The following is a 27108-nucleotide window of genomic DNA, read 5'->3' on the forward strand; positions in this document are numbered from 1 at the left end:
GTTGAATATAATATTTAAAACCACAATCCCCAACTGAGCATTTTTTACTTCCATCCTTATAATACCTAGTGTCAGGTCCGTACAAAGTTACACTAAAAGCTAATTTTACAACAACAACAAAATCCAGACCTGTGATTTTATGGGTATAGCAAACAAAGTCAGGAAGCAAATTCGTAAGTACAAGAGATTGTCCAATGTCTTTCTGTTTTTCAGGCATTCATACACTTAGGGTACTTAAGAAATTCTTAAAAACAGTAGAAAGAATTTAGAAGGAATGTGATTCTCTCTAATAAAGTAAGAGAGCAAATAGGCTGAAACGGTAGGAAGTTAGAGGAAAGAATCCATTTTGTCTAAATTAATTGCAACATAGGAATTTAACAAGTACTCAGTTTATTCCATGGATGGAGAGCTCTCTCTGTGTGGAGAGATTCTTCAATTGCTGAATTGGATACCTACAATATTTATAGCTCAATAAAATACTGGAACAGTGAATGGATTAGTTGATGAGTTTCACAATCCTTATACAGAGACACAGGGGACATGTAGGCAGGCACTTCCATTTAGCAGAGATCTTGTTTTTGTTTTTTGTTTTTTTAATCCAAAATGACCTTCTGCCTAAAATGTCTTCCACACTTTGCAAGGGACTAAAAGGGAGAGAAAATAGGAACAGCAAGGATAAATCACAGCAATGACCATAGGAAAAAAGGTAGATTCTAAAATTAGAAATAGTCACTCAGTAATTTCTATTATCAGAATCTTCTGGACATTCAGTTACTTTTGCCTGGCCTCAGTTCCCTCATCTATGAAAAATAAAAGGGTTTGAACTAGAGGGTTACTAATATAAAGAGGAGAACCAGATTCCCACCCCACCCCACACCTGTTATCAACACCTTGTTAACACATTTAATACCTCATTAGCTCCATTATCTAGTCTTTCCTTTTTGTGACCATATCACTTATGGGGATAACTAAATCTCCCTTCCTTACACTAAGATTCCTTCAAGCTTCAAAATTCTATGATTTTATTTTCCTCGTTATTAAGCTACCATAGGGTGTACAGCACTTTACATCCCAAGGCTCATCTCTATCCAGGGATGAGATGTTACTATAACTGGCACACCTAAGATAGGTATGACTCTGTGGATAAAATGCTGAGTCTGGAGTCAGGAAAATTTGAGTTCTAATTTGAGCTCAGACACGTGCTAGCTGTGTAATTCTTGGCAGTGATTTAACCCCTCTCTGCCTGTTTCCTCAACTGTAAAATGGGAGTAATAAGAGCACACCCGTGCACAAACACACACACACACACACACAGGGTTATTGTGAAAATTGAATGAGATAATATTTGTAAAGCACTCGGCACAGTGGCTGATACATAATAGGCACTACATCAATACTATTATTATTGTTATTGTTATTATCAGACAGCTCTAAGCTCTGTCTAGACCACAAAGTCATTTATTGTTTACTCTTCCAATTCTGATATCCTGGTGTATAGACTCAGGCACAGCACAGACCACAACCTGGACTCAGTTCAGACACCCTCGAACATTCCCAGTCACTAAAGTTAAAGCCCAAAGAGAGAAAAACCCCAACAGCTGCACTCTCCCACCAGTAGTCTCCCTTCTATACTGTACAACATTGGTCCGGGACTGCCACCAGTTCCATTCCTCCTTTTTTACTCTCCTGAACGCTTTCTCCTAAAAAGTGGCAATCCTGGAGCCATCAGCTCCTGATTCCATTCATCTATTCCCCATAGGACAGTGAGAACCTCCCTCATGCTGAACAATGTGCCACCTGCACCCCTTAAGGAAGCATGTTTCATTGTTATGCTACAGCTATCCATACACACTCCCACTATTATACACACCCCCACTATTATACACACCACTATAGCAACAGCATATTGTAGTGAGCAGACTACAGTTATCCCTTCCACATGATGACTTTCTCCATTGCGGTTTCAATATATCGTGGGTTAGCATATGAAATTAAATGTGAATTTGGGAGGAGTTCTGTGGAAGCTGCAGACAGCCCAAGAAGTTCAGGAAAAGTTTAGAAACTCGGAAATGCATAAAATATATGTAGAGTATTGTATAATGGCAACATATTTTATCTTTTAAAACCGTAATAATTCAGACTTCTTCTCTGGTATGAAGGGAAGGCCAAAAATTTTACACAGATTTTCCAGATCAAGGGGGCATGCACCCCTAACTCCCACAATATGGAAGGGGTAACTTGTACTAGGTTTTGAGCAAGGAAGACCTGAGCTCAGATCCTTCCTTTGATGTGCTGATGCGTGAAATGACAATGCTCAGTGACCTGTGAGCACGTTATTTAATCTCTGAGGCAGTTTTAAAACTTTGAAGTAGAGGGTGATAGTTCAGTGATGAAATTGAAGCTCCTAGACATACTGACGTATACAGATACTATATATGTTACATTCCACTAAGGTCCTACTCTCATGTCTCATCAGAGCAGGGAAGTTACCTCTGGCTTCTTGGAGGCTATTATTATCAGTGAAGTACAAGCTTTGGCAGAATGCTAAAAAAGACAGTTCAACAGGCATTCATTAAATGCTTACTATGCTCTAGGCATTTCAAGTAGAGTCCTAGAGGTGGACTTTCTCAAGTTATCAGTTTAGTCAAGTTTGGAAAGGCTCATTGCCAGACATTTGGCCATGGGGTGATACGTTTTATAGTCTGTTCAAATTGATTCAGGGAAGGTGGTGTGATCTTTCAAAGTAGAGGTTGAAATACAACGATGTGTTCAAGGAACTTTCACCATAATCAGGAGAGAAAGCACCAAAAATAGGTGGAGAGTTGGAACGGACCTCAAAGGCCATCTGTTTTGAACGCCTTATTTTTCAGATGAATAAGCAGTGGTACAGAGCAGTTAAGGGTCTTAACAAAGATCACACAACTAGTCATTTCATAGGACACCAATGTAACAACTGGTTTCCTAGAATCAAAGTGCTCAAGTTACTGAAGAATTAATAATATTTTTAAATTCTGCATCATATATTTACACTAATTTATATGGTTTTATTTTAGATGGTACCTCAAATGTATTATCCACTCTAAGCAGAGCAGGTAATGTCAATTATTTTAAAATTTCAATAGCATGATTCTTTCATCGGTCACCAAATATGCTGGATTTAGTTTAAAAACTCTCCCAACCGCCCTGTCTTCTATCTACCTTCAGTTTTCCCCTCTTGCTTCTTCTATAATGATTTTAATATAATTTTTAATATCATATCACTCTTGTGTTGCTGTTTTAGCAAAGGTCATAGTGGTTTTGATGAAACCAGGCACAGAAGGATGTGTTGGATCTGGCAAAGGGAGTATTAACACAAACAAGATTATTTATGTTAGACAGTTCCAATTACTATGCACTGATCTTTACTAAATTCAATCTAGAAAAAAAAATCATAGATAATCATGAAATTTCTAAAATACTGGGGGAAAAAAAGCATAATTACTTAATCCTGCCCTAGCTATACTTAAGAGTTTTTCTGGGATCAGCCCTTGAGCCACTTGGATGGGCCAAATGGTCTTGCCTGGCTTACTTCTTCAAAAAATTCATGTCCTGTACACATTAGTAGGGCTTGCCAATTGGCTATTCCTTCACTGACGCATCTGAATCACACCCTTTACTGCTTCTCTTACATCTTTAGTCATGAGTTCCATCTGTCTTTAGGGAGCTGGCCATTTTATTTTGGGTAACAGGTGGGTGTCTTCAGAATTGAGGATCAAGAATGGAATGCCAGTATGATCAGCTGCTGTCAGGCACTTTGCTGCCTCAGAAGGACTGATATTACTGGCCTGTGAAGTCTTTGCCCCCAAAGAGCAACTAATGGGAAATCATCCTCAGCCAAACATACCATGGCTGATATTCCAGTAGCCAGCAAAATTATAATCTATTTTCCTATAGATGACTATTTACTTTCTTCCATCCTCTTAAGCCAAATGCAGGACCTGAGTGAAAGGCACTGGTAGTACAAAACAATGGCCAAAACAATTCTGAGAGTCTTCTTTAGGGGTGGGGAAAGAATGCTGCTCAAGAGACTTAGATGAGCATGGTTCTATTGTGGGTTTACTTTGTGACTCTTGTTGGCTGTTTTTAGCATCTCTGCAAATCATAAAATGGGGATAATGCTGACCTATTTTATAAGGAAATTTAATAGGGCAGTTATTCCCCCCCCAAAAAAAACTGATTGCAGAATGTTCTGCTATGTTAATGACACATACGTGACTCCCTGTTAACCAAGGCCATTATTTAAAGTTTCATTCCTTACCCTGTCTCTTCTCATCTGCTGGCTTTTCCTTCACCACCTGCAAGGCTGGAACCAACTCATCCCTTAGTTTCCAAGCTTCATAAAAACAAAACTAAATAACTGCAATGAGCCAGGTAAAGTACAGAAATAGTTTTTTTTTAATCTCACAACACCCTGAGAAATGAAAACATTGAGATTTAATTGGGTAAATTCAAGGTTGCTACTTCATGGAAATGCAATACCACAAATCCTTTCACCTACCCTTCTGAAAATGACATAACTATAACATATTTGGGGTCCCCAAAGTAACTAATTTCTTTTGTGCTGCTGCCACCTTTTAAAGTATCAGCAATGTTTGTGGAGCTTTTTACAAATTGCACTAAGAAAAGGATTTTCATAGCAGATTTTTTTAAAAAAAATCACTAATTCTCTAATTTTAAAAATTGCTTCTTTGCAGAAAAATCTAAAATCACTATATTTAAAACCTCCAATACATCAGGTATGATTTAATATCAATGTAAAGACTCTGTTCTTTTAAAAAGTAAAATGGAACATATAGTCAAATGTTTAAAGTTTCTTTATATTTGTTACAATATTTTGATTATGAAATATGTGGTCAGTGAACAGATATTTATGCCTTCTGGGTAGTAAAGATCAACTGTTATCACTTTGCCTCAAGAAACTTACAATCTAATAATGATAGAAACAATACTGAAGAATGCACTCTGAGTATACATGGTGAGAGATAAATACCATAAATTCTTGTGTTTCCCCAGATCTATTGTACTGGTGAGTTAGACAATGAAGATATTCTTAATCTAGAAGAGGTATTTTTAAAAAAATAATATTTTATTTTTCCCTCAATTACAGGTAAAAACAATTTTTAACATTCAAATTTTTTTAAATTTTAAGTTCCAAATTCTTTTTTAAATTTTAAGTTCCAAATTCTATCTTTCCCATCGTCACCACCCCCTCCCTGAGATGGTAAGCAATCTGATATATATTATACAAGTGCAATCATGTAAAACATATTTCCATATTAATCATTTTGTGGGAGAAACCTTGGATCAAAAAAAAAAAATAAAAGACTCCATCACTTCTTTATCTGAAGGTAGATAGTATTTAAGAAGAGCTTTTTGGAGGATTACGTATTGAACTGTGTTTTAAATGAAACTTTTACTTCAAGGATATAGTTGAGAGTACCCAGCATAGTGTTAGGCATAAATGAATAGATAGATAGATAGATAGATAGATAGATAGATAGATAGATAGATAGATAGATGGATGGATAGATTTATATATGGTGTCCCAAAATTCTAATTGCAGTTTTAAGCTAAAATTGCACTAAGCTGGGGCAGCTAGGTGGCGCAGTGGACAGAGCACTGGCCCTGAAGTCAGGAGGACCTGAGTTCAAAAACGGCCTCAGAGCAAACACTTGACACTTACTAGCTGTGTGACCCTGGGCAGGTCACTTAACCCCAATTGCCTAAAAGTAAAAAAAAAAATAAAAAATAAAGAATAACATTGCACTAAGTTTGTAGTTTTTAAGAATTTTGGGATAACCTATATTCAAACACATATATCTAACCAACCAAGAAGAATTATACTATATATATATTATATGTTATGTATTCTATATATTCTGTATAAATATAAATATATTAATATATACACTATTATAATTTATATATTTTGTTCAGCCATATTTATACTATAGAATTTTATTACACGTTCATGGAATCATATATATAAGCAAGTATATTTAACAGAGGAGATGCTTTAAGGGTTTTTTTTTCCTGGTTTTTGTTATTGTTTGTTTTTTGAGGCCTTAAGTTTAATGAAAAACTTAAGATAAAAGTTGAGAAGTATTAAAGAGACAAATTCCTAGGAGATTAAACAATTTGCCTCTTGTGGAGCTTCTCAGGTCCACTTTGCCTTTGCTTCATTAATGGCCCAGGACCACACACCCATCAAATAACTGAATTTGCAGACACGGAGTTGGCTATGCCGTAACTCTTCATACAGTGAGTTAGAAGCACTGCTCTTTCTTTGCAGGAGTAAAATCTCACAGTAACATCTGCAATTTGTCATCTGTCTGCAGTGATTCAGGTGAGTAGATCACCTTTCCCGGCTTTTCTCTGCAAGAAATTTTTCTTTATTGTGAATAATGATCTAATTCAGGTAGGTTTTCTTTCTTTTTTTTCTTATTGCTGATTCTATGGGGTTTATCTCTTTGATTCAAGATCTTACACTGGCCCTCATGGCTGTTAGGCTAACTTAATAAAAACATAAGTAAATTTTAGGTTCACTAGTGAATGCTTAATATATTCCTGTTTTATTAATTGAGTATGTAAAATATATTCACCACATATTTAAATGTGTTGAGCGCATTAAGTGGTGCTTGGGCAGGGACCTATTGTCCAATCTATGAGCTCCAGAATGAATTGGGTTTAAGGCTTGGTCCTTGAGAAAGAAATCTAGCCAGTAAACCTCAGAGAGGGGAAGGTGAGGGTGAGGGTGAGGGCGAGGGCGAGGGCGAGGGCAAGGCAGAACTGCTTGCTCAGAGTGAATGTAAATAGTAACTGTTTCTCTTTTGGCCAGCAACCCTGAGGGTCTTCCTTCCTAGTTTGATTTTTTTTTTTATTAAAGGGGCCATACTCACTTCTTAAAGAGGACTATTACTGAATGGGCCTTATCTCACTCAAAGTGAGAACTTGTAAAGACCTTAGCTTAAAAGCGCCAAGGTCTCCCATTGCATCTTGGGCCATCTCCAGTTGTCCTGATGAATATCTGGCCACTGGACCCAGATGGCTCTGGATGAGAAAGTAAGGCTAGTGACTTTGCACAACCCTCCCTCACTCAAATCAAACTCAATTGCAAGTCATGATGTCATGGTCCTCTTCAAGAACGAAGGACAAAGACAACAATACAACAAAAAATGTGTTCAGAAGCCTGGTTTTATAGATCGAAAAAAGAAATCTGGATCTGGAGTCCAACAACCCAGTTCAAATCCTGGCTCGGTCACTAAGGGCCTATGTGATGTTAGGCCAGTTGCTTATACTTATTGGGCCTCTGTTACCTTGACTATTTAAAATGAGGGTGTTAGACTAGAATCAGTGATTCTTAAACTGTTTGGTCTCTTTATACCCTTAAAAATTATCAAGGTCTCCTCCAAAGATCTTTGGTTTATATGGCTTGTACCTATCAATATTTACCACATTAGAAATTAAAATGGCTTTGTAGTATTACAAAAAGAATTTCAATTTCCCAGGTCCCCTGAAAGGGTCTCTAGGACCCTCTAGGAGTCTTCAGATCACACCCCTTTGAGAACTACTGGACTAAATGACATCAAAGTTCTGTCCAGCTCTAAATATGCTAGTGACATCCTAGTGTTAATGAAATACATCACCATTCCTTCCATTATCGCATGAGCACATTTTCTATCAAACCTACTTCCTGTGTAAAAAATCCCTTTTAAGCCATTGTGTAAAATAAATCCACGAATAATATATAATGTGGTAATAGGAAGATTATCTTCTGCTAAGCATAAATCAACGCGTTATGCTAGGCATTTGAAGTCCGAACTCTGCCAGCCTCATTTGATTGCTGATGCCAGTAATGTATTTTCCCTTCCCCAGATCAAATTATCCACTGTTTTTAAAATTGGGGTGGAAATCTCATGAGAGCATGCTATTCTTGAAACCTGAATGTTTTCTTTTTCTGCTGGGGCCAAAGGAAAGAAACAACCACCTTCCTCATAGCATCTTGGCACCAGGGCTGTTTCCTCATTAAAACCTATGAAGGCAGGCACAAAAAAACCAAAAAAAATGTTACAGCAATTAATTGGAGGGAGAGATCCCAAGAAAGGGAAGGAGAGAGGGAGATATCTGAACATTTTATAGGATTAAGGAGTTGGGAATTCAGTAATAGAAATGGGGTCAGTCCGGAAGTATTTTCTAGGCCTATTCCCTTAGCTGTGGTCATATTTAACTTTTTAATAATTTATTCGAAAAACTCAGGCATGAGCTTTTAAGTAACATAAGAACAGCTTTGGTTAAAGAAGAAGGCAGTTTCATGTAAACAACTTATTTTCAGATCCAAATATTACAGTAAACAAATGAAAAATTTAATAGTTTGAGCTGTGTTCTGGGTACCATGTTCCTGGTAGAGCCTGGCAAGAAAATATTGGTCATTTTTAATTCTGAAAGAAAATAAAGTGCCCTTTCTGATTTTTTTTGGGTCCAAAACAGACCTATGATTTTATTCGTGTAGAAATGGCTTTTAATGATGCAAATTGGCAGTTAGTTTATAATTTATTATCAGAAGGAGTCACTTGGGCCACTAGAAGTTAAGTCAATTAACAAGCATTTGTTAAAAGCAAAGCTGTGTCCCAGGCAATGTTCTGGGTACTGAGGATACAAAAGCAAAAATAAAATAATCTTTGTCCTCACAGAGTTTACATTCTGTCAAACATATTCTAAATTATTTGCCTCTGGCCAAAAGGCTAGGATATGTCCCAGATAAGACTTGAACTCAGGTTTTTCTGATGCTATGTCTGGCCATGCTGCTTCCTAGCAGTTAGTCATTCAGTCAATAAGCATTTATTAAATGCCTGCTATGTGCCAACTAGGTGGTGCAGTGGATAGAGCATTGGGCCTGGAATCAGGAAGATCTGAGTTCAAATCCAGCCTCAGACACTGACTTGCTGTGTGACCATGGGCAAATCACTTAACCTCTGCCTTGATCACTGGAGAAAGAAATGGCAAAGCACTTCAATATCTTTGCCAAGAAGACCCCACGAACAGCATTGGCATACTTTGGGCGCTAGGACCATGAGGGGTTAGACACTACTGAATGACTGAACCCCAAGCTCTTAGCAGAGTTCCATTGACTGACTAAATGAGAGTACAGAAGACTGAATTCCAGTTGCCACCAGTCATGAGAAGAGGTGCTGCTGATAAAGCCTCAGAAGTCCTTCTCTGTTCCCCTAATAGAAGCTGTTTTTTACCTGAAACTAGGACAAGTGGTCCGGGGAATAGAGAAAGGTCAAGTTCAAACTGACTTTGTAGCTTTGTTTATATAATTAATTCATATAATGCCTCACAATACACCCTTAAAATAGGTAAGGTATTTATTATTCCCATTTTATGGTGAGGAAACTGAGGTTCAGAGATAAATGACTTGCTCATAGTTTCACCGGGCTAGTAAGCACCACAGCTAAGTCTTGGACCCAATAATTCTGTCTCCCAACTCATGGGTTCTTTCTACCATTTGCCTCTTTTACTCTAAATGAACAATTATTTGAATGAATTCTTCATTGTTTTGTTACTTAGAAAGCATTGTGTAGCTACTACATACATTTATGTGCTTATTCACTGAAACTAACAAGTAGAGGCATTCAAATAAGGGAGAAGAAACAACAGGGTATTATAGTTATTTGCATTTATAGAGAGGCATGAGCATAGAGGTGTGGATGGTATATGATGTTAAAGAGTTGGAAAAACATATTAAGGAGAAAGAAGGATGTAGTGTATTCAGTGGAGTACCACCTTCTACAGGAAGCATTTCCCAATCCCTCTTATCTCCTTCTGTTGATTATTTCCAATGTATCATGGGTTTAGCTTATTGGTGCCTACTGGTTTGCAAGTTGCCTCACCCATTAAACAATGAGCTTCCTGAATCCCTAGCCCTCAGCACAGTGCCTGCACATGTTTGTTGTTCAGTCATTCAGTTGTGTCCAACTTTACATGACCCCATGCCCTTTGTCCATAGGATTTTCTTGGGAAAGATACTGGAGTGGTTTGCCATTTCCTTCTCTAGTGGAGTAAGGCAAACTAGAGGTTAAATGAGTTGCCCAGGGTCACACAGCTAATAGTGTCTGAGGCCAGATTTGAATTCAGGTGTTCCTGATTCTACTCAGTGCTCTATCCGTGAGCCACCTAGCTGCCCCCGATAAGTGCTAGAGATAATTTTTTTTTTAAAAAAAGTTGGAGGGGAGGGTAGAGACAGACAAAAAATTGTCCTTGCTGTCAAGGAATCCACAGTCTAATGGAGCATAGAGTAACATACTATTCTACCAGTAGACTTGTTGTTCAGCTGTTTTCAGTCATATCCGACTCTTTATGACCCTATTTACGGTTTTCTTGGCAGAGATACTGGAGTGGTTTGACATTTCTTTCTCCAGTGATCAAGGCAGAGGTTAAATGATTTGCCCAGGGTCACACAGCAAGTCAGTGTCTGAGGCTGGATTTGAACTTAGGAAAATGAGTCTTCCTGACTCCAGGCCCAGCACTCTATCCACTGTGCTACCCGTCTGCCCACCAGCAGTCTACTCAATCAATTAAATAATCATCAAGCATTTATTAAGGGAGTATAGTATTTGCCGAGTACCATGTGAGGTACAAATGTGAGAAAGTCATAGCTCCTCGCATGCCAGTGAAATTCCCTGTGCTAAAATGAAATGAGGTAAGGCCTCAGTTTTCCATAGACCTCAGTTTTGGCTTTGCCTGAAGTACCATGTTAAGTCTGAGGCAAGGATTCTTAACCTATTTTGTGTCTTGATCCCCTTTGGCAGTCTGGTGAAGCCCTTGGACCCCTTCTCAAAATAATGGTGTGGTTTTTTTCTTAATTCATAATTGAAGAAAGTGCTAAATTTCATTTAGAAGTTAGTTAAAATAAAGACAACTTTTCCTGCATCCAAATTAATGGACCCAAGTTAAGAAGCCTTACTTTAAAGTCTAATGTCTGTTCTCCAATAAAGATTTAAGAAAATTTATGCAGGCAACCAGGATAATTTTGTCTAGTAAATGCATGCCTGCTAAACTCCTTCTGTCTGTTTAAACAGGCAGTTTAATCAGTTTGAGGGCACTAATGGGGGAAAATGCAATGTAATATGATTGCAATTGAATCAAGTGTTAGGAGTTAGACTGTGGGCGTTATTAGCAGTTCCAAAGTTAGGGTAGGAATGTGGAGTATGTCTCTTGGAGCTCACTGAATTGAATGGAACAAAAACTAATTCACAGCTTGGAAAAGGAGAAGCAACATGGTAGCCTTTGACAAATGGACATAGGTTCTGCATGTCTGATGAGATTGTTACTATTCCAAAACAGTCATACTTAATATACTTGGGAATGGAAGTAGAATCTAGGTTCCTTAAGGGCAGGACTTTCTCATATTTGTACCTCATATAGTACTTGGCAAATACTAAGTCTTTATTAAATATATGTTGATTATGTAATTGATTGAGTATACTGCTAATAGAATAATGTTAAATAGTATTACTCCATTAAACTATGCACTCTTTTAGAGTAGGGACTGTTTTTTGTTTGTTTATTTGTTTGTTTGTCTTCGTTATATCCCAGCACTTACCAGAGTGCCAGGCACACAGTAAGTGCTTAATAGTTAGTGTTGACTCACTAAATGAGAATTTCTTTTTAAAAAAAGAGTGACAAAGACAAAAACATAAAATGTGAGTGTTTTCATACTTTAAAAATTTAAATACAATCTCAGTCTTCAGACTCTGAGAACACAGATTTCAAGGTTTTTTTGTTTTTTAGTGTTCTATAGGGGTGAAATGATATTTGAAGACCATGAAGATAGCAATATTACCCAGAATGTGAGTATGGTAGATTTTATTCCTTTTGAAATCTTAGGGGGAAAAACACTTTTATTTAATTATGCTTAAGATTAAATTAATTTTCATTTATATAAATAACTGTGGGGGGAGGGAAGGGAGATAATGGCAGATTTTTTTTTATTTCAATAAGGAACTCCTAGTTAAGGAAGTCTCTCTGTCATTGCAAATCTCTGTTTTGCGGCTTAAAGTGCTGCCTGGCACACTGAGAGGTTAGTGATTTGACTAGGGTCACATTTGACTAGGCAACATGAATCAGAGGTGAAGTCAGCACCATAAAGAGAAAGAACCCAGGTCTTCTGGACCCCAAGATTCACTCTATGCCATCTCATATACTCTTGAATTTAATGTATAAATTTTTTCTAAAATTTAAACAATGACTTCTGTAGAACTCTGGTTTAGTAAGTACCACAACTTGAATGTGAGTTCCTAGCAATCAAAAAATTTTCTTGTAATCATTTGTTAGTTTTCCCTGGCATGCATTTGTGAGTGGAAATGCTCATACAATCCTATTCTGTTATTACTGTAAAACACAGAGTATATTAGAAACTCCTTACTAAGAAGGGATAGAATTGAATCAAATCTAACATTTGAATGTACACTTCTCTGAAATTGGTCCCATTCCAGTCAACTCCCATGAGATATAATGCCTGGCACATAGTAATCATATATTTCAATACTTGATCAAAAGGTTAATCTTCTACCAACCAATAAGATTGTTACTCTTCCAAAACAGGCATACTTAATATAAGTTGGTAATGGAAGTAGAATCTAGGTTCCTTAAGGGCAGGACTTTCTTATATTTGTACCTCATATAGTACTTGGCAAATACTAAGTCTTTATTAAATATATGTTGATTATGCAGCTAGGATTGTCCTAGGTTGTCCCCTGGTCTTTCCAGCAAGTCTTGGTCTGATTCTTAGAATCTTCTTCCAAGAGTTGGGCATTTTCTTACCGGTATGGGAATTTGGGAGTTATCTAAAACCCATTACAATGAAGTCACCAGAATACCTGATGGGGAGGAGTCAAGAATCTACCTTCCATGGAACCATCAGAATGGGGTATTTCAGAAATAGATAACTCAGACCCATTCTTTTCATCCAGATCTTGTCCACGTCTAAGAAACCCAGATTCAACCAGAACAAAGATGATAAGTTGACTAACAACAGTCTATTCTAAGATAGGAATCCAGTTCTCCATTGTTTTAAATGGGACTGTGGAAGGTAGCTGCAAAGTGACAATATAGCTTCCTGTTAAGGTGTGAGAATGTGAGGTACAACCAGTGTCTTAAACTTCTTGGACTTTTTATGCTTCTGACAGAACCAGGATGCAGTCAATGACACTTTAATTGAAGACCTACCATTAAACAAAACAAAGTAAGTAATTTATTGTTTGATTGATTCTGTTAAAGTAATGCCCAGTCCTCTTTTCTTTTGGGTTTGGCAGCAAAGGGAGAGAGAGATTGTCAATCTGCTTCGTATGGTTATGTACGTAGTAGCTGAGCACCAAATTAAATGGTGCCATCCTGTTCTCATTGGTGGTAAAATGGAGATAGTATTGATGCCATTGGCATTCGAGATTCAGCAAGATTTATTAATCTTAATGGGAGGACTTATTGTTGGAACTCTATAGAATTCATTCTGTTCAAATCCAAGACAAATCCTTCAACATCACAGTAATATGAGTCTATGCTCCCACCACTGACACCAAAGAGGCCAAAGTTGCTCAGTTTTATAAAGACCTACAACATCTTCTAGAAATAACATCAAAAAGAGATGTCACATTCATCACAGGGGATTGGAATGTGAAAGTAGGAAATCAAAAGATAATTGGAATAACAGGTCCTTAAGTACAAAATGAAGCAGGACAGAGACTAATAGAGTTTTGTCAGGATAACTCACTGGTCATGGCAAACATGCCATTTTGCAGCAACCCAAAAGGCAACTCTGCACATGGACATCACCAGATGGTCAATATCAAAATCAGATTGATTATATAATTTTCAGCCAAAGGTAGAGAAGTTCTACACAATTAGTTAAAACAAGACCTGTTGGCAAAGAATTGGAAATTGAGGTGATTCCCATCAATTGGGAAATGGCTGAACAAATTGTGGTATATGAATGTGATGGAATACTATTGTTCTATAAGAAATGATGAGCAGGCATATTTCAGAAAAACCTGGAAAGACTTACATGAACTAAAGCTGAGTGAAATGAGCAGAACCAGAACATTTGACATAGTAACAGCAACATTGTGTGATGATCAACTTTGATAGACTTGACTCTTCTCAGCAATACAATGATCTGACAATTCCTAAAGACTCATGATGGACAATGTTATCTACATATAGAGAAAGAACAGAGTCTGAATGCAGATCAAAGCATTCTATTTTCATTTTTCTTTTTGTTTTTTTTCTTTCTTGTTGCTTTTCCCTTTTGTTCTGATTTTTCTTTCACAACACAACTAACGTGGAAATATGTTTAATACCAGTGTACATATATAACCTATATCAAATAGCTTGTCATCTTGAGGAGGGGATAGAGGGAGAGAGAGAAAATTTAAAACTCAAAATCTTATAAAAGTGAATGTTGAAAACTGATTTACATGTAATTGGAAAAAATAAAATACTGTGGGGGAAAAAAGAAATGATGAGCAACATGGTTCCAGAAAAAACTAGGAAGACTTACATGAACTGATGCAAAGCAAAATGAGCAAAACCAGAAGAACATTATACACAGTAACAGCAATATTGTAATAGTGATCAACTCTGTTGTTATATTGTTATAGTGATCAACTTAATGAGCTACTCTCATTAAGACAGTAATCCAAGACAATTCCAAAGAACCCATAATGAAAAATTCTATCTGCTTCCAGAGAGAGAACTGATGAATTCTGAGTACATATTGAGGCATACTTTAAAAAAAAGACCCAGAGCTGACTGTGGCTCAGATCATGAGTTCCTTATTACAAAATTCATACTTAAATTGAAGAAAGTAGGGGAAAACCATCAGACCTTATAGATATAACCTAACTAGCATTTCATATGAATGTGAAATAGCAGCGATGAATAGATTCAAGAGATTGGATCTGGTAGTTAGAATGCCTGATGAATAATGGACAGAGGTTCTCAATATTGCACAGGAGGCAACAGCAACAAAAAATAAATTCCAAAGAAATACAAGGTCAAGAAAGGCTGTCTGATGAGGCTTTACAAATAGCTGAGGAAAGTGGACAGTGAAAGGGAAAGATATATGCAACTGAATACAGAATTCCAGAGAATAGCAAGGAAAGATAAGGTTTTCTTAAATGAGCAACGAAAAGAAATAGAAGAAAACAACAGAATGGGAAAGACAAGAAATCTCTTCAAGAAAATTAGAGGTATCAAGGGAATGTTTCATGCAAAAATGGGCATGATAAAAAACAAAAATGGTAGGGACTTAAAAGAAGTATAAGAGATTAAGAAAAAGTGGCAAGAAAATACAGAAGAACTATAACAGAAAGATCTTAATATCACCAATAACCACAATAGTGTGACTACTGATCTAGAGCCAGATATCCTAAAGAATGAAGTCAAGTGGGCCTTAGAAGCATTGCTAATGGTAAGACAAATAGAGACGATGGAATTCCAGTTGAACTATTTAAAACCCTAAAAGATGATACTGTTAAAGTGCTTCACTCCAATAAATTACTTTCCAATAGATTTTTTTGAAACAAATGTAAGGAAGGCGTACAAATGGGCACAAAAGGTGATATCACTTACTATGTTTGTTATTAATAAATAGAAATGTGTTGAAAAATAAATAAATGAATGAATAAGTGAATGATGTGCAGCACTCAATATGCCAGCAAATTTGAAAAACTCAGCAGTGGCCACTAGACTGGAAAAGATCAATTTACATCCCAATCCTAAAGAGTGGCAATGCCAAAGAATGTTCAAACTACTGAACAGTTGTACTCATTTCACACTCCGCCAAGGTTATGCTTAAGGTTCTGCAATCTTGGCTCCAGCAATATGCTAACCAAGAATTACCAGAAGTGCAGATTGATTTTTGAAGAGGCAGAGAAACTATAAACCAAATTGCCAACATTTTCTGGATTATGGAGAAAGCAAGGGAGTTCCAGACAAACATCTGCTTCTACTTCATTGACTACACTAAAGCCTTTGACTGTGTGGATCACAACAAAATATGGCAAGTCTTCAAAGAGATAAGGGTACCAGATGATCTTGCTTTTCTCCTGAGGATCCTTTATTGCAGGCCAAGAAGTAACAGTTAAAACCAAACATGGAATAAATGATTGGTTTAAGATTGGAAAAAGAGTATGACAGGGCTGTATATTGTCACCTTATTTATTTAACTTATATGCAGAATACATCACACAAAATGCCAGGCTGGACAATCAAAAACTGGAATTAAGGTTGCCAAGAGAAATATCAATAATCTCAGATATGCATATTGATACCACTCTGATGGCAGAAAATGAAGAGGAATTAAGAAGCTTCTTAATTAAGGTCTTGAGGGTGAAAGAGGAGAGTTTAAAAACTGTCTTGAAGCTTAACATTAAAAGAATTAAGATCTTGGCAACTGGTCCCATCACTTCCTGGCAAATAGAGAGAGAAGAAATGGAAGCAATGTCAGATTTTTTGTTCTTGGGTTCAAAGATGATTGCAGACAGTTTGAAATTTTAAAATGCTTGCTCTTTAGAAGGAAAGCTATGACAGATCTGGACAGCATACTAAAAAGCAGAGACATCACCTTGCCAACATGTAGTCAAAGCTGTGGTTTTCCCAGTGTCAATGTATGTCTGTGAGAGTTGGACTGTAAGAAAAACTAAGCACTGCAGAACTGATGTTTTTGAATTGTGGTGCTTGAGAAGACTTTTGAGAGTCCCTTGCACAGTAAGGAGTTCAAATCATCCAATACTTAAAGAATTAATTCAGACTGTTCATTGGAAAGACAAGGACTGAAAGTGAAGCTTCAATACTTTGGCCACATAGACAGGACTCACTGGAAAACACCTTGATGTTAGGAAAGACTAAAGGCAAAAGGAGAAGGTGATGGGAGAGGATGAAACTGCTAAATAGTATCATGGATGCAATGAACATAAGCTTGAACAAACTTAGGGAGATAATGGAGGACCTGGCATGCTATGGTCTATGGGGTCACAAAGAGTTAGACACGACTGAACTAATGAACAACAGAATTCGTCCCTTTTTTGGTGGGGTCAAACTTTCGTTAAACATCATTGTAAACTCCTTTAGTGCAGGGACAGCTTTTTTTCTTTGTATCACTGGAACCTACCACAGTGTCTGGCACATAACTGGTGCTTAATAAATGCTTACTGATTGAATAGTACATACCGTTCCTAGCTATTTAGTTTGAAAGAAGAAAACAGAAAGAGAAATTCAGATAAAAAAGCATACATAAGAAGCATTATCAAATACATTAGAAATGCTTCCAAAGTGTCCATTAGGTTGGCATACCCAGTAGGAAAACTGTCTTTTTTCTTGATCAGCTAAAAGGGCGGGGGGGGCCTATACTTTTTTTTTATTTTAAAGATAAAAGCAATGCTGTATCTACAGTGAATAGTCAGATCTGGTTGTTGTGAACTCTCCTGCTTTGAGGAAATCTCCCAACCCCCTAATAATCTCACATATCAATCTTCATGAAATTTTGACCCACATTAAAATACGTCAAAAGATGGTCTTCAATCCTCCCAGCAAGTGGGATAGTATTATAAAATGGGAAGTGGATGGGCACCAAGGCCAATTTCCTCTCGTCTGAAATTTTGCTTATATTGGCCCTGTCTCTTTCCCTTTATGGTTCCCGAACTGAGGCTTTGATTGTGTAGTTGTGATGAATAGCAATATTCTACAGATGAACTGAAATACAGGTCCACCTGTAAAATCTTGTAATTCATTCCAGATACAGAACAGGTATTTGAGTTCCCAATGCATATGGGTTTTCATAGTGTGAGAGATTCACTTCTCAGAGATATCTCTCATTATACCCCTTCCCAAACATTCTCTTAATAGTAACATTATAAATGTTGTCATACACAAGAAATTTAAACCTATTTATTATCAATGAAAATCATTTAATAACTTTCTTATACTGATATAATTTCAAATCCTGTTATTTTACAGATTTTCAGAATTTGACAAAACATTGAAAAGCCTAAGTGAGGTAATATTGATTATTCCTTTGGTTTATTCATTAGTGTATGTACTTGGGGTGGGAGTGGGGTGGAGAGGATAAGGGATATTGTTGTACTGTATTTTGGGGAAGATAGATATCACTTTCCTCAAATTTTCAAAGAATTGTTATATAGAAAGAGGATTTGATATGTATTGTTCCAAATAGCAGGACTGGCATCATTAGGTGGAAGATCTGGGGAGACAGATTTGAGCTCAGTGTGAGAAAAATCTCCCTGATCATGTGAATTGTCCAACAGCAGAACAGGCTAATTTATGCAGTAAAGTTATACGTGCACACACACATACACACCCCCCCCACACACCCCCATACATATACTATATATAATTTTTATTATAGTTTATATAACTGCTTTACTGTGTATATACACACATACCTATACAGATATATGTATATATCTCACATATATGTATATATACATATACATATATACATATATGTATATAAATATATATATATATAAATATATATATATATATATATATATATACATATGAGTTGTTATTATCATCAAGTTCTCCATTATAAAGGTATTCATGTAGAGCCTAGATGACTGTGTCAGGGTTGCTTTAGCTAGCTAGAATAGATAACCTTTCAAATCTTTCGCATTTCGTAGATTCTATGTGAATCCTTGGGTTCAGGTACTTGACAGATTTCATTTTGCCAAAATAACATATTTTTTCACCTTTCAGTCTTATTTTATAGCATGCGATACACAGAATCAAAGGTCAGTCATTTTTTTAAAAAAATTCTTAAGTTCTATTCTTTAACTTTTAATAAGAAATCAAATACTCCCCAGTCCTGGTTATGCTATTTATCTCATCTCTGATTTAGAGACAACTAGTGTTCCAGGGAAGCATGCAGCATTCTTCTGAAAGTTCACAGGTCTTTCACATCTATTATCTCACTCCTCTTTAGAGCACATGTCAGAAGCAAAGAGGGATAAATAGTCTTTTTACAAGAATGAAGCACAGAGGTTAAGCAGACCACCCAAGGTCTTGTAGGTATTCTGCAGATGAGCTAAGAGACCTAAGTTAAGTCATTTTGATTCCTATCTAGGTCCGATCCCACTGGTATAAATAAGGTCATCTTTAGCCTTGAGCCCAATCAATAGCAGCAAAAAAAGTGTCTGAGCACCACTGGCAGACCAAGACTTAATAAAGGAGAAGGAAAAGTGGAAAGGGAAAAGGAATAGTTGAAAAAGTCCAGGGACTAGGGGTAAGAGGAGAAGAGAGAGAGTGAGGAAGAAAAGAGGTAAAGATGAAGAAAAGGAAAGGTACATCTTGCTAAGGGTCATAGCGTCCCTATAGAAATGTGCTACCTATCCCTAAAGATATTCCCAGACAAATAAACCAGTGGTTTAAGGGCAGCAGTCTCAATATATCTGGACTGTTAGTGCTAGCAAGAGAAACAGACCTATAGTATTATGTTTCATTCATCATGCCAGTAAACAGGCGTTCATGATGCTCTGCCTTAAATGAAACAGCATGTGACACCTCAGCCCCGTATTATATAATTATGGTATGTAATATTACATTATATCTAATATATGAGAGGCACTCTTTCCTTTCCTACCTCTATAGAGTAGATAGAGAACCAGATTCCAAGTCAACAAGACCTGAATTCAAGTCCAGCCTGTGATACCTATTGGCTGAGGGACTCTGGACAAGTCACAACCTCTCAGCGGCCTGGGAAACTGTAAAACTCTAAGATGCAGAAAAGAAGTTGCAGATACAGAGTCCTCTCACTGGGAGCTCACTACACTAATGGAATCTTATTGGAAATTTACTTTCCTTCTCTCCTTCTATCTGCCTCTATCTCTATCTCTGCCTCCCTCCATCTCTCTGTTATGTCTCTCATTCTGTCTATCTCTCTCTTCTGTCTGTCTCATCTCTATGTCTCTGTCTCTCTCTCTGTGTCTCAGTCTCTCTGTCTCTATCACTTTTCTGTCTCTCCTTTCTGTCTGTCTCTGTTCTGTCTTTCAGTCTCTGTCTATCTCTGTTTCTGCCTCTCCATCTCAGTCTCTGTTCCTCTCTTCTATCTTTATGTTTCTGTGTCTCTCTCTGTTTCTCCCTCTTCTATCTTTCTCTGTTTCTGTCTCACTCTCTGCTTCTCTCTCTGTCCTATCTGTCTTTTCTGTTCTGTCTCTCTCTCTCCCTCTCTCTTTTCTGTCTCTGTCTCTGTCTATATGTCTCTGTCTCTCCCCCCCCCTCTTTCCATATATATACACACATGCAGAAAGCAGAAACACACATACACATGCACATACACTGGGGTGGGGAGGAGGGAGAAAGGGAGAGAGAGAGAAAGAGAGAGAGAGAGAGAGAGAGAGAGAGAGAGAGAGAGAGAGAGAGAGAGAGAGAGAGAGAGAGAGAAACCCACTGAACAGGGAGCCAGAAGACCTGATTTCAAGTTCAGTCTCTACTATTTACTAGCTTTATGACTTTGGGTTAACTTTGCTGAGCCTCACTTACCTCATCTTAAATAGAGAGATTGCATTTTGCACTCTATCTCATGGGGCTATAGTGAATATTAATGAGATAATAGGTATAAAGTGCTTTTAACTCTTAAAGCACTATATAATTATAAATTGTGTTATTTTTTTTTTTACTGGACCTGTAATTACATAAATGTGTGCTGCTGGTAGTAGTAGTAATGTTAACAATAGCTGCAGCAGTAGTAATAGTACTATTATTATTATTGTTATAATCAAGACTTTTCACCTTAGCTAAAATAAATAAATAGATGCAATGCCCCTTCAGTGACAAGCAGGGATATTCAGAGTGGAACACCAGAGGTATTTGGAGTAACTATGGTTTTCTACCCCTATGGGAAATCTACTAAAATCTCTGCTAAGCAATACCTTTCATTGCCATAAAAGAAATGTACTTTGCTAACTATATCTACATATAAATATATATCTATATATTTTTATATCCATGTAAGCATATATAAAAGGAGACAGAAAAATATTGTACAAGTTTCTTCTCACCATCATTAGATTTTGAAAAAAAAAAAGGTCAAGAATATGTTTAATGTGTCTAATGCAGAAATTTGTTTTGTGTGACTACACATTTTTGTAATAGGTTTTGTTTTTCTTGCCTTCTCACTGGATGGGGAGGGAGAGAATTTGGAATTGAAAAACAAAATAAACTCTCTGTGCTTAAAAACACTTAAATATATATAATATGTATAGATAACATAAATACATATATATGTTTTTATTTAAAACTTTCCCAAATCCTTCTTAGATACGCAATTCTCTCTTTTGGATTTCTTTCCACACTGTAGCACATCAAATTGCACATTCACAATAAAAGTGAATATGACAGTGAACATCTGCCCCTTGCTGTTTACCTCAAAGAGAATAGAGATTCATCAGATCGGTACGTTATTTTTATTCTTATTGTGCTATTCATTTTCAGATTGTTTATTTCTCTAAGAAAACTTGTGTTATGGAAAGCATCATAGCATATTGAGTAGGGAGCTGGCCTCCAAGCCAGGAGGTCTTGATTCAAGATTGATCTCTGACATATGTTTCTATATAACCCTTATAAAGCCACTCAGCATCTCAGTATACCAGACAAAACTCTAAGATAATAAATTAGAGAGCAGGTGGTGACCTACATTGTTAGAAAGAATTTCTTCACCTAGGAGTTCCCTACACCAATGAAATCGTGGGTCCAGTTTCACTTCTTGTACACTTAGTTTAACTATGAAAACATAATTTATATTTCAAATTGTAGGTGGAATAAATTTGATTCCTTTGTACCACACACAGTTACTGAAGGGAAATAAAGAATTCTTCATATGTCCATAGAACATGTGCTAGATAGCAGGTATGTTATTATTTTTAAATATCCAAATAATTCTAAGGAAAAAAAACCAGCCTACTAGAATCCACCTTATATAATCAATCAACCAATAAGCACTTATTAAGCACAATAATCTATGAGGCATTGTGCTAGGCTCTAGGAATACAAAGACAAAGCCTACATTCTATCAACACAACCTATTTCTATTACACTACAGATTGCTATATAATACTATCACAGTATACTCATGAGACCTAATGGAGAGGCAATATGGAATAATGAATAGGTCACAGATGTAGTGTCAGGAAGACATGGATTTAAAGCCTGCCTGAGATATTTGTTGACAGTATAACCCTAGGCAAACCACATAACCTCTCTATGCCTCAATTTTGTTATCAGTAAAATGAGACAGTTGGTTTCAGTGGCCTCTAGGGTCCCCTACATCTCTATATCATTAATCCTATGAGTGTATTTTGTGTAAACAACTCTGTTGAATTCAAGATGGTTAATAAGAATCCATATTCTTTTCCTTCATGCACAATTTAGAACAGTGCTGTTGCTCCTTCAAGGCACATTGCCCTTCGAGTCCCAAAGAATTAAAAGAATTGCAATGGTATGTAAACAAAAGTTCTATCACTTTCCATAATAGAAAAAGAATATCTGATTTCATTATTCTCTAATAACAATGGGTAAGTTTCTGGAATTGCATGTTGAAGTGATTTTAATTTAAAATGATGCTATGTCGTTGTCTGTGTTGCATGAGTGCTATGACTGCCAATTATCTGTACCAATAAAAGCAACACATAGGCCACATTATCCAAAAATCACAGATAATCCAAAAGTCATTTATATTCAGGATTGGAATGTAGCATGATGAGGAAGTGAAAAGACCAACCCACTTCATGTGTGACAAATTTCAAGAGTATATGAAAGCCTTGGGTTCCCAAGTGTGCTCATCTATCTTCAGCAACCGCTGTAATGAAACGCAAATGCCATTTGAGTGTGGTCAGTGGTATGCTGGAGGCCTCTTCTTCTCTACACTTTAGGGTCCTTGGGGTATCTATAGAGGCTCTAGGACTGGGCTAGGATTGGAATCATAGCCATCTGAGAAGCATCCACTATAATGTCAGGTAGGTCTTACTCCAGAACTGCTTTAGGAAGCAAGCAATTATACAATTATATAGTGGGAAGAATATTGAACCAGGGCCCTAGAGACCTACTAGCCAATCTGGGCTCTGGCACTAATACCCATATAATAGTGGGGAAATTGGGTTGCCTGGAGGTTCCATTTCTTCATATGTCAAATGGGAATAATAATGCTTATAGCATGTAGTTGTGATCAAGTAAGATTTGGTTATATGGTTTGAGCTTATGATTTTACTAGCATAGGTGAACTTGTTAATATTCCCCCTATTTCAATGCAGATTTCTTACTGTTCGGCACCTTACAGTGTTATAAAGCTGCCTGGATCCCTGGGAGCTTAAATGATTTGTCCATGGACAGACAATCAATATGTATCAGAGGCAAGACCCGACTCCATGTCTTTCAGACTCTGAGGCTGGCTCTCTACTCACTGTGCTATGTTGCCTCTCAATCAATAAGATTAATTAAGATAATGTAACTACTCTGAAGACAAAGTAGTAGAGGTTACAGTGCCCTTAGAAATCATTGGGAATGGTTAGAGAGTTTTGGCTCTATGTCTGGGCTAGGGCCCTGAGTCCACCTTAGTTCATAGGGGGCCATACCCCATCAAGTCAATGTAAGAAATCTTGGAGCCAGGGGTGCAAACCAGTGTTATTACTGAATGCAAACCTATTTGGAAGCATGGGAAATCCTCATAATTCCCTAAATTCCATCTACTCCTGCTGCTCCCATCATCCAAGGGTCCTCACTCTACTGCAAGTACTGTTAAGTCATGGCAGCACTGGAAATCTTGAGGGCTAATTTCTGGTGAGTGTTAGCTCATTCGACAGTGTCTGAGATGCCCAACTAGCCAATGGCTTTCTCATTATAGGGTGACCAGCCATGTGCTGGGACATTTTAACAGCCTCCAGGAAGGATGACATGCCATACAACTCCCTGGATCTAGCTTCCAGTCAGTTTCAATGGCATCAAGCACTAAAATTAAGTGGGTATGATAATCAATCAATAAACATTAATTAATCATCTATTATATGCCAGGCACTGTGCCAGGAGCTGGGGATATAAATTCAAAGAATGAAACAATCCCTATTCTTCAAGAGCTTTCATTCTAAACAAGTAGATATAAGTATATAAAGAGTAAATATAAAGACGGAATACTTGAATACAAGGTAGTTTGAGAGGGAGAGCCTTGGCAGTTGGAGCTATTAGCTTCATATAGATCATGGTGCCTGAACTGCATCTTGAAGAAAAAGTGGAATTCTGTGAGGCAAAGGTAAGAAGGGGGTACATTCTAGGTCTGGAGGACAGCCAGTACAAAGGTCCAGAGATGAAAGATGGAGCATTAGGTGTAAGGGACAGAGAAAAAGCCAGTTTGTTGGAGTGTGGGAGAAGGAATAATATATGGGGAGGTTGGAAAGATAGATTGTGAAGGATTTTTAAATCCAGACAGAATTTATATTTTATCTTAGAGGCAATAGACAACCACTAGAATTTGCGGAGCAGAGAAGTGACACATTTAAGGAAAATAACTTCGGAAGCATAGAGAAGCACTTTTCAGTGTAGAGGAGGGGCTGAAGTGGGGGGAGAATTGAGGCTAGGAGATCATTTAGGAATTTATTCGATTCAATTCAACAAATATTGATTAAACACAGGCACTGTGTTAAGAGCTGTTGCAGCAACCTATGAGAGAGGTGATTAAGATTAAACTAATAATAATAGTAGCATTTATATAGCACTTTAAGGTTTGCATCTATCTATAAATATATATGTGTGTGTATACAGACAGACACATATACATGTCTATATACATACATACATGTATATGTTCTTATTTGAGCCTCACAACAAATCTGTAAAGTAGGTACCAGTATTATCCTATCTTATAGATGAGGAAACTAAGACTGAGAGCTTAAATGACTTACCCAGAGTCACTTGGGCAAGAGGTACTTTACTAGTAGTAGCATTATATTCACATTAGACATTTTGTATCATGAATTTTAAAAAACAATAATAACAATAGCTGGCATTTATATAAAGTTTGCAGGGCACTTTGTAAAGTATTTTATATATTCATATAAACATACATACATACATATATATATACACATATATATATATATATATATATATCTCATTAATTTATGTAATGTTTGGTATTGAAATGCTGTAGTTCAAAGTGAAAGCCATCACAGTTTGTATGTGAGCAACCAGGCAAATCATCACAGCCAATCCTGATATAATGGGTGGCTACTTTTGAAAGAGGAAGCATGTGGTTGCTCTTTGAGTAATTAAGCATATGCCAAGAAGGAAGGAATTGGAGGGGAAAGAGGCAAAATACACGGGTGTTTTGTTGTTACTTTCACCTGACTGTTCTGTCAAAATATTTGGGAAATAATAAATAGCCTAGGTTTGTGTAGCATGTTAAGGTTTGCAAGGTGCTCTACAAATAATTCCCTCATTTTATTCTCTCTATAACCCTGGGAAATAGGTGCTAGTATTATCCCCATTTTTCAGACTGAGGCTAAAAGACTAAGGGATTCACCCATCGTTACACAGTTTGAATGCCTAAAGCAAGATTTAAACTCTGGAATCTTCCTTACTCCAAGTACAGCAATCTATTCTCTATGTCACTTAGCTGCCTCTGGCTTTGGTTCATTCCTCTGAGTGTTAGGGCAGAGGGAGCAGAAGATGTAGGAATAGAGGTTGGGCATGGCAGAGTTCTACCACCAGCTCCCCCAACTGTAATAAATTTTAAGAGGTCCCAACTGGTATGCTAGAGGTGGTTCTCTAAAACCTTCAACCATGGCTCATGTTGGTTTTTTTGGATTTTTTCTTTTTCTTTTTTTTAGTGCTCTACAAGACCTCGTCGTCTGTCGTGATGATACCAGTCATCTACCCAGTCCAGTTTTTCCTCCTCCTGGCAAATCTATTCCAGTGTCTCCTCTTGCTACTTTTTCCTCTAAAATTACTCCTATTTTCATTCCTCCAAATATATCATCTGGGAATAGACTTCGTACACCTTTCATTCAGTCTGCAACCTGGGATATTCATATTTCTCCCACTCAACCATCCAGTCAAACTGCCACTGGACTGCCGCAACCAGAATATTCCACGTCAACCACCCTAGAAACAACATCTTCCCCCACAATTCTTTCTATTAACTCTTCAGTCTTGTCTACCACCCTCTCTACTTCTGTTACTGACCCCTCAACTAGCCTACCTCATGGAATTACAGGTAAGTATGGAAAGCCAAGCTAAGATTATAACATAAAATACTGGGGCAGTTAGCCTACTGGCTAGTAACTTTTGTGATTAAACCATGTGGTTCCTTTCTTGAGGGAACGAGATTCCACAGTGGTATAAGAAATGATTATTTCTCTCTTGTATTTAATAACTAATTATTTTATTGGGACCAAGGCTTTTCCCCTTTTCTACTTCCTCATCCAGAAACTAACCAGTGTGGGAAGTCTTTCTAAAGCACTTACCCGGCTGAGATGGCTGAGATCTAATCAATGACAGTAAAAAAAATTCTAAGTTTGGGCTAATGGGTGCATTCCTGCTCATTGCGTTTACTCCAACAGGTCTGGGAAAAGTGTTCATTTTCTCTTTTGTCAGACAGGTCACATAGATTGATAAGTCTCCGTGACCAAGATTTGGGGGATCTAAGTCATGTACCCCAAGACCATCACTGTATTATAGCCCACCCGCTCATTGTAATACTCATTTTCTCTGTTAACCAGAGTTGATTGCCACCCTCAGTAACACCTGCTCTTCCAAAGGCATATAAACTGTGAGCCCATCCCCACGAGGGGTCTTGAGTCTAAGAGAGACAGCTAAATGACCATCCTGGCATTATTAATAAAATTATTAAATTAACCCAGAATGTTGGAATTGGAGTTAGGAAAAAATATGTCTGAATCCTGCCTCAAATACTTACTTGCTGTGTGACCCTGGGTAAATCATTTAATCTCTCTTAGCTTCAATTTCCTTATCTGTAAAATGGGGGTAATAATACTGCCTACTTCA

General features: G+C 37.2%; 1 protein-coding gene across 7 annotated transcripts in view; it reads left to right on the plus strand.

The window, feature by feature from the left end:
- The window catches only part of ADGRG2 (adhesion G protein-coupled receptor G2), a 157309-nt gene that overhangs the window by 93195 nt on the left and 37006 nt on the right, over nt 1-27108 (plus strand). For 3 of the 7 annotated variants that reach the window (XM_021007455.2, XM_021007458.2, XM_021007456.2), the window contains 10 exons: nt 3054-3092; nt 4734-4775; nt 6332-6385; nt 11833-11891; nt 13230-13285; nt 18055-18094; nt 18817-18851; nt 21416-21510; nt 22486-22552; nt 25932-26317. In XM_021007455.2, the coding sequence (XP_020863114.1) occupies nt 3054-3092; nt 4734-4775; nt 6332-6385; nt 11833-11891; nt 13230-13285; nt 18055-18094; nt 18817-18851; nt 21416-21510; nt 22486-22552; nt 25932-26317 (873 nt within the window). The remainder of the gene's footprint in view (nt 1-3053; nt 3093-4733; nt 4776-6331; nt 6386-11832; nt 11892-13229; nt 13286-18054; nt 18095-18816; nt 18852-21415; nt 21511-22485; nt 22553-25931; nt 26318-27108) is intronic. The other 4 variants (XM_021007457.2, XM_021007460.2, XM_021007459.2 and 1 more) reach the window with 2 other exon arrangements.

The sequence above is a fragment of the Phascolarctos cinereus genome, unplaced genomic scaffold, assembly GCF_003287225.1.
Source record: "Phascolarctos cinereus isolate Bilbo 61053 unplaced genomic scaffold, phaCin_HiC Scaffold_726;HRSCAF=1367, whole genome shotgun sequence".
Lineage (NCBI taxonomy): Eukaryota > Metazoa > Chordata > Mammalia > Diprotodontia > Phascolarctidae > Phascolarctos > Phascolarctos cinereus.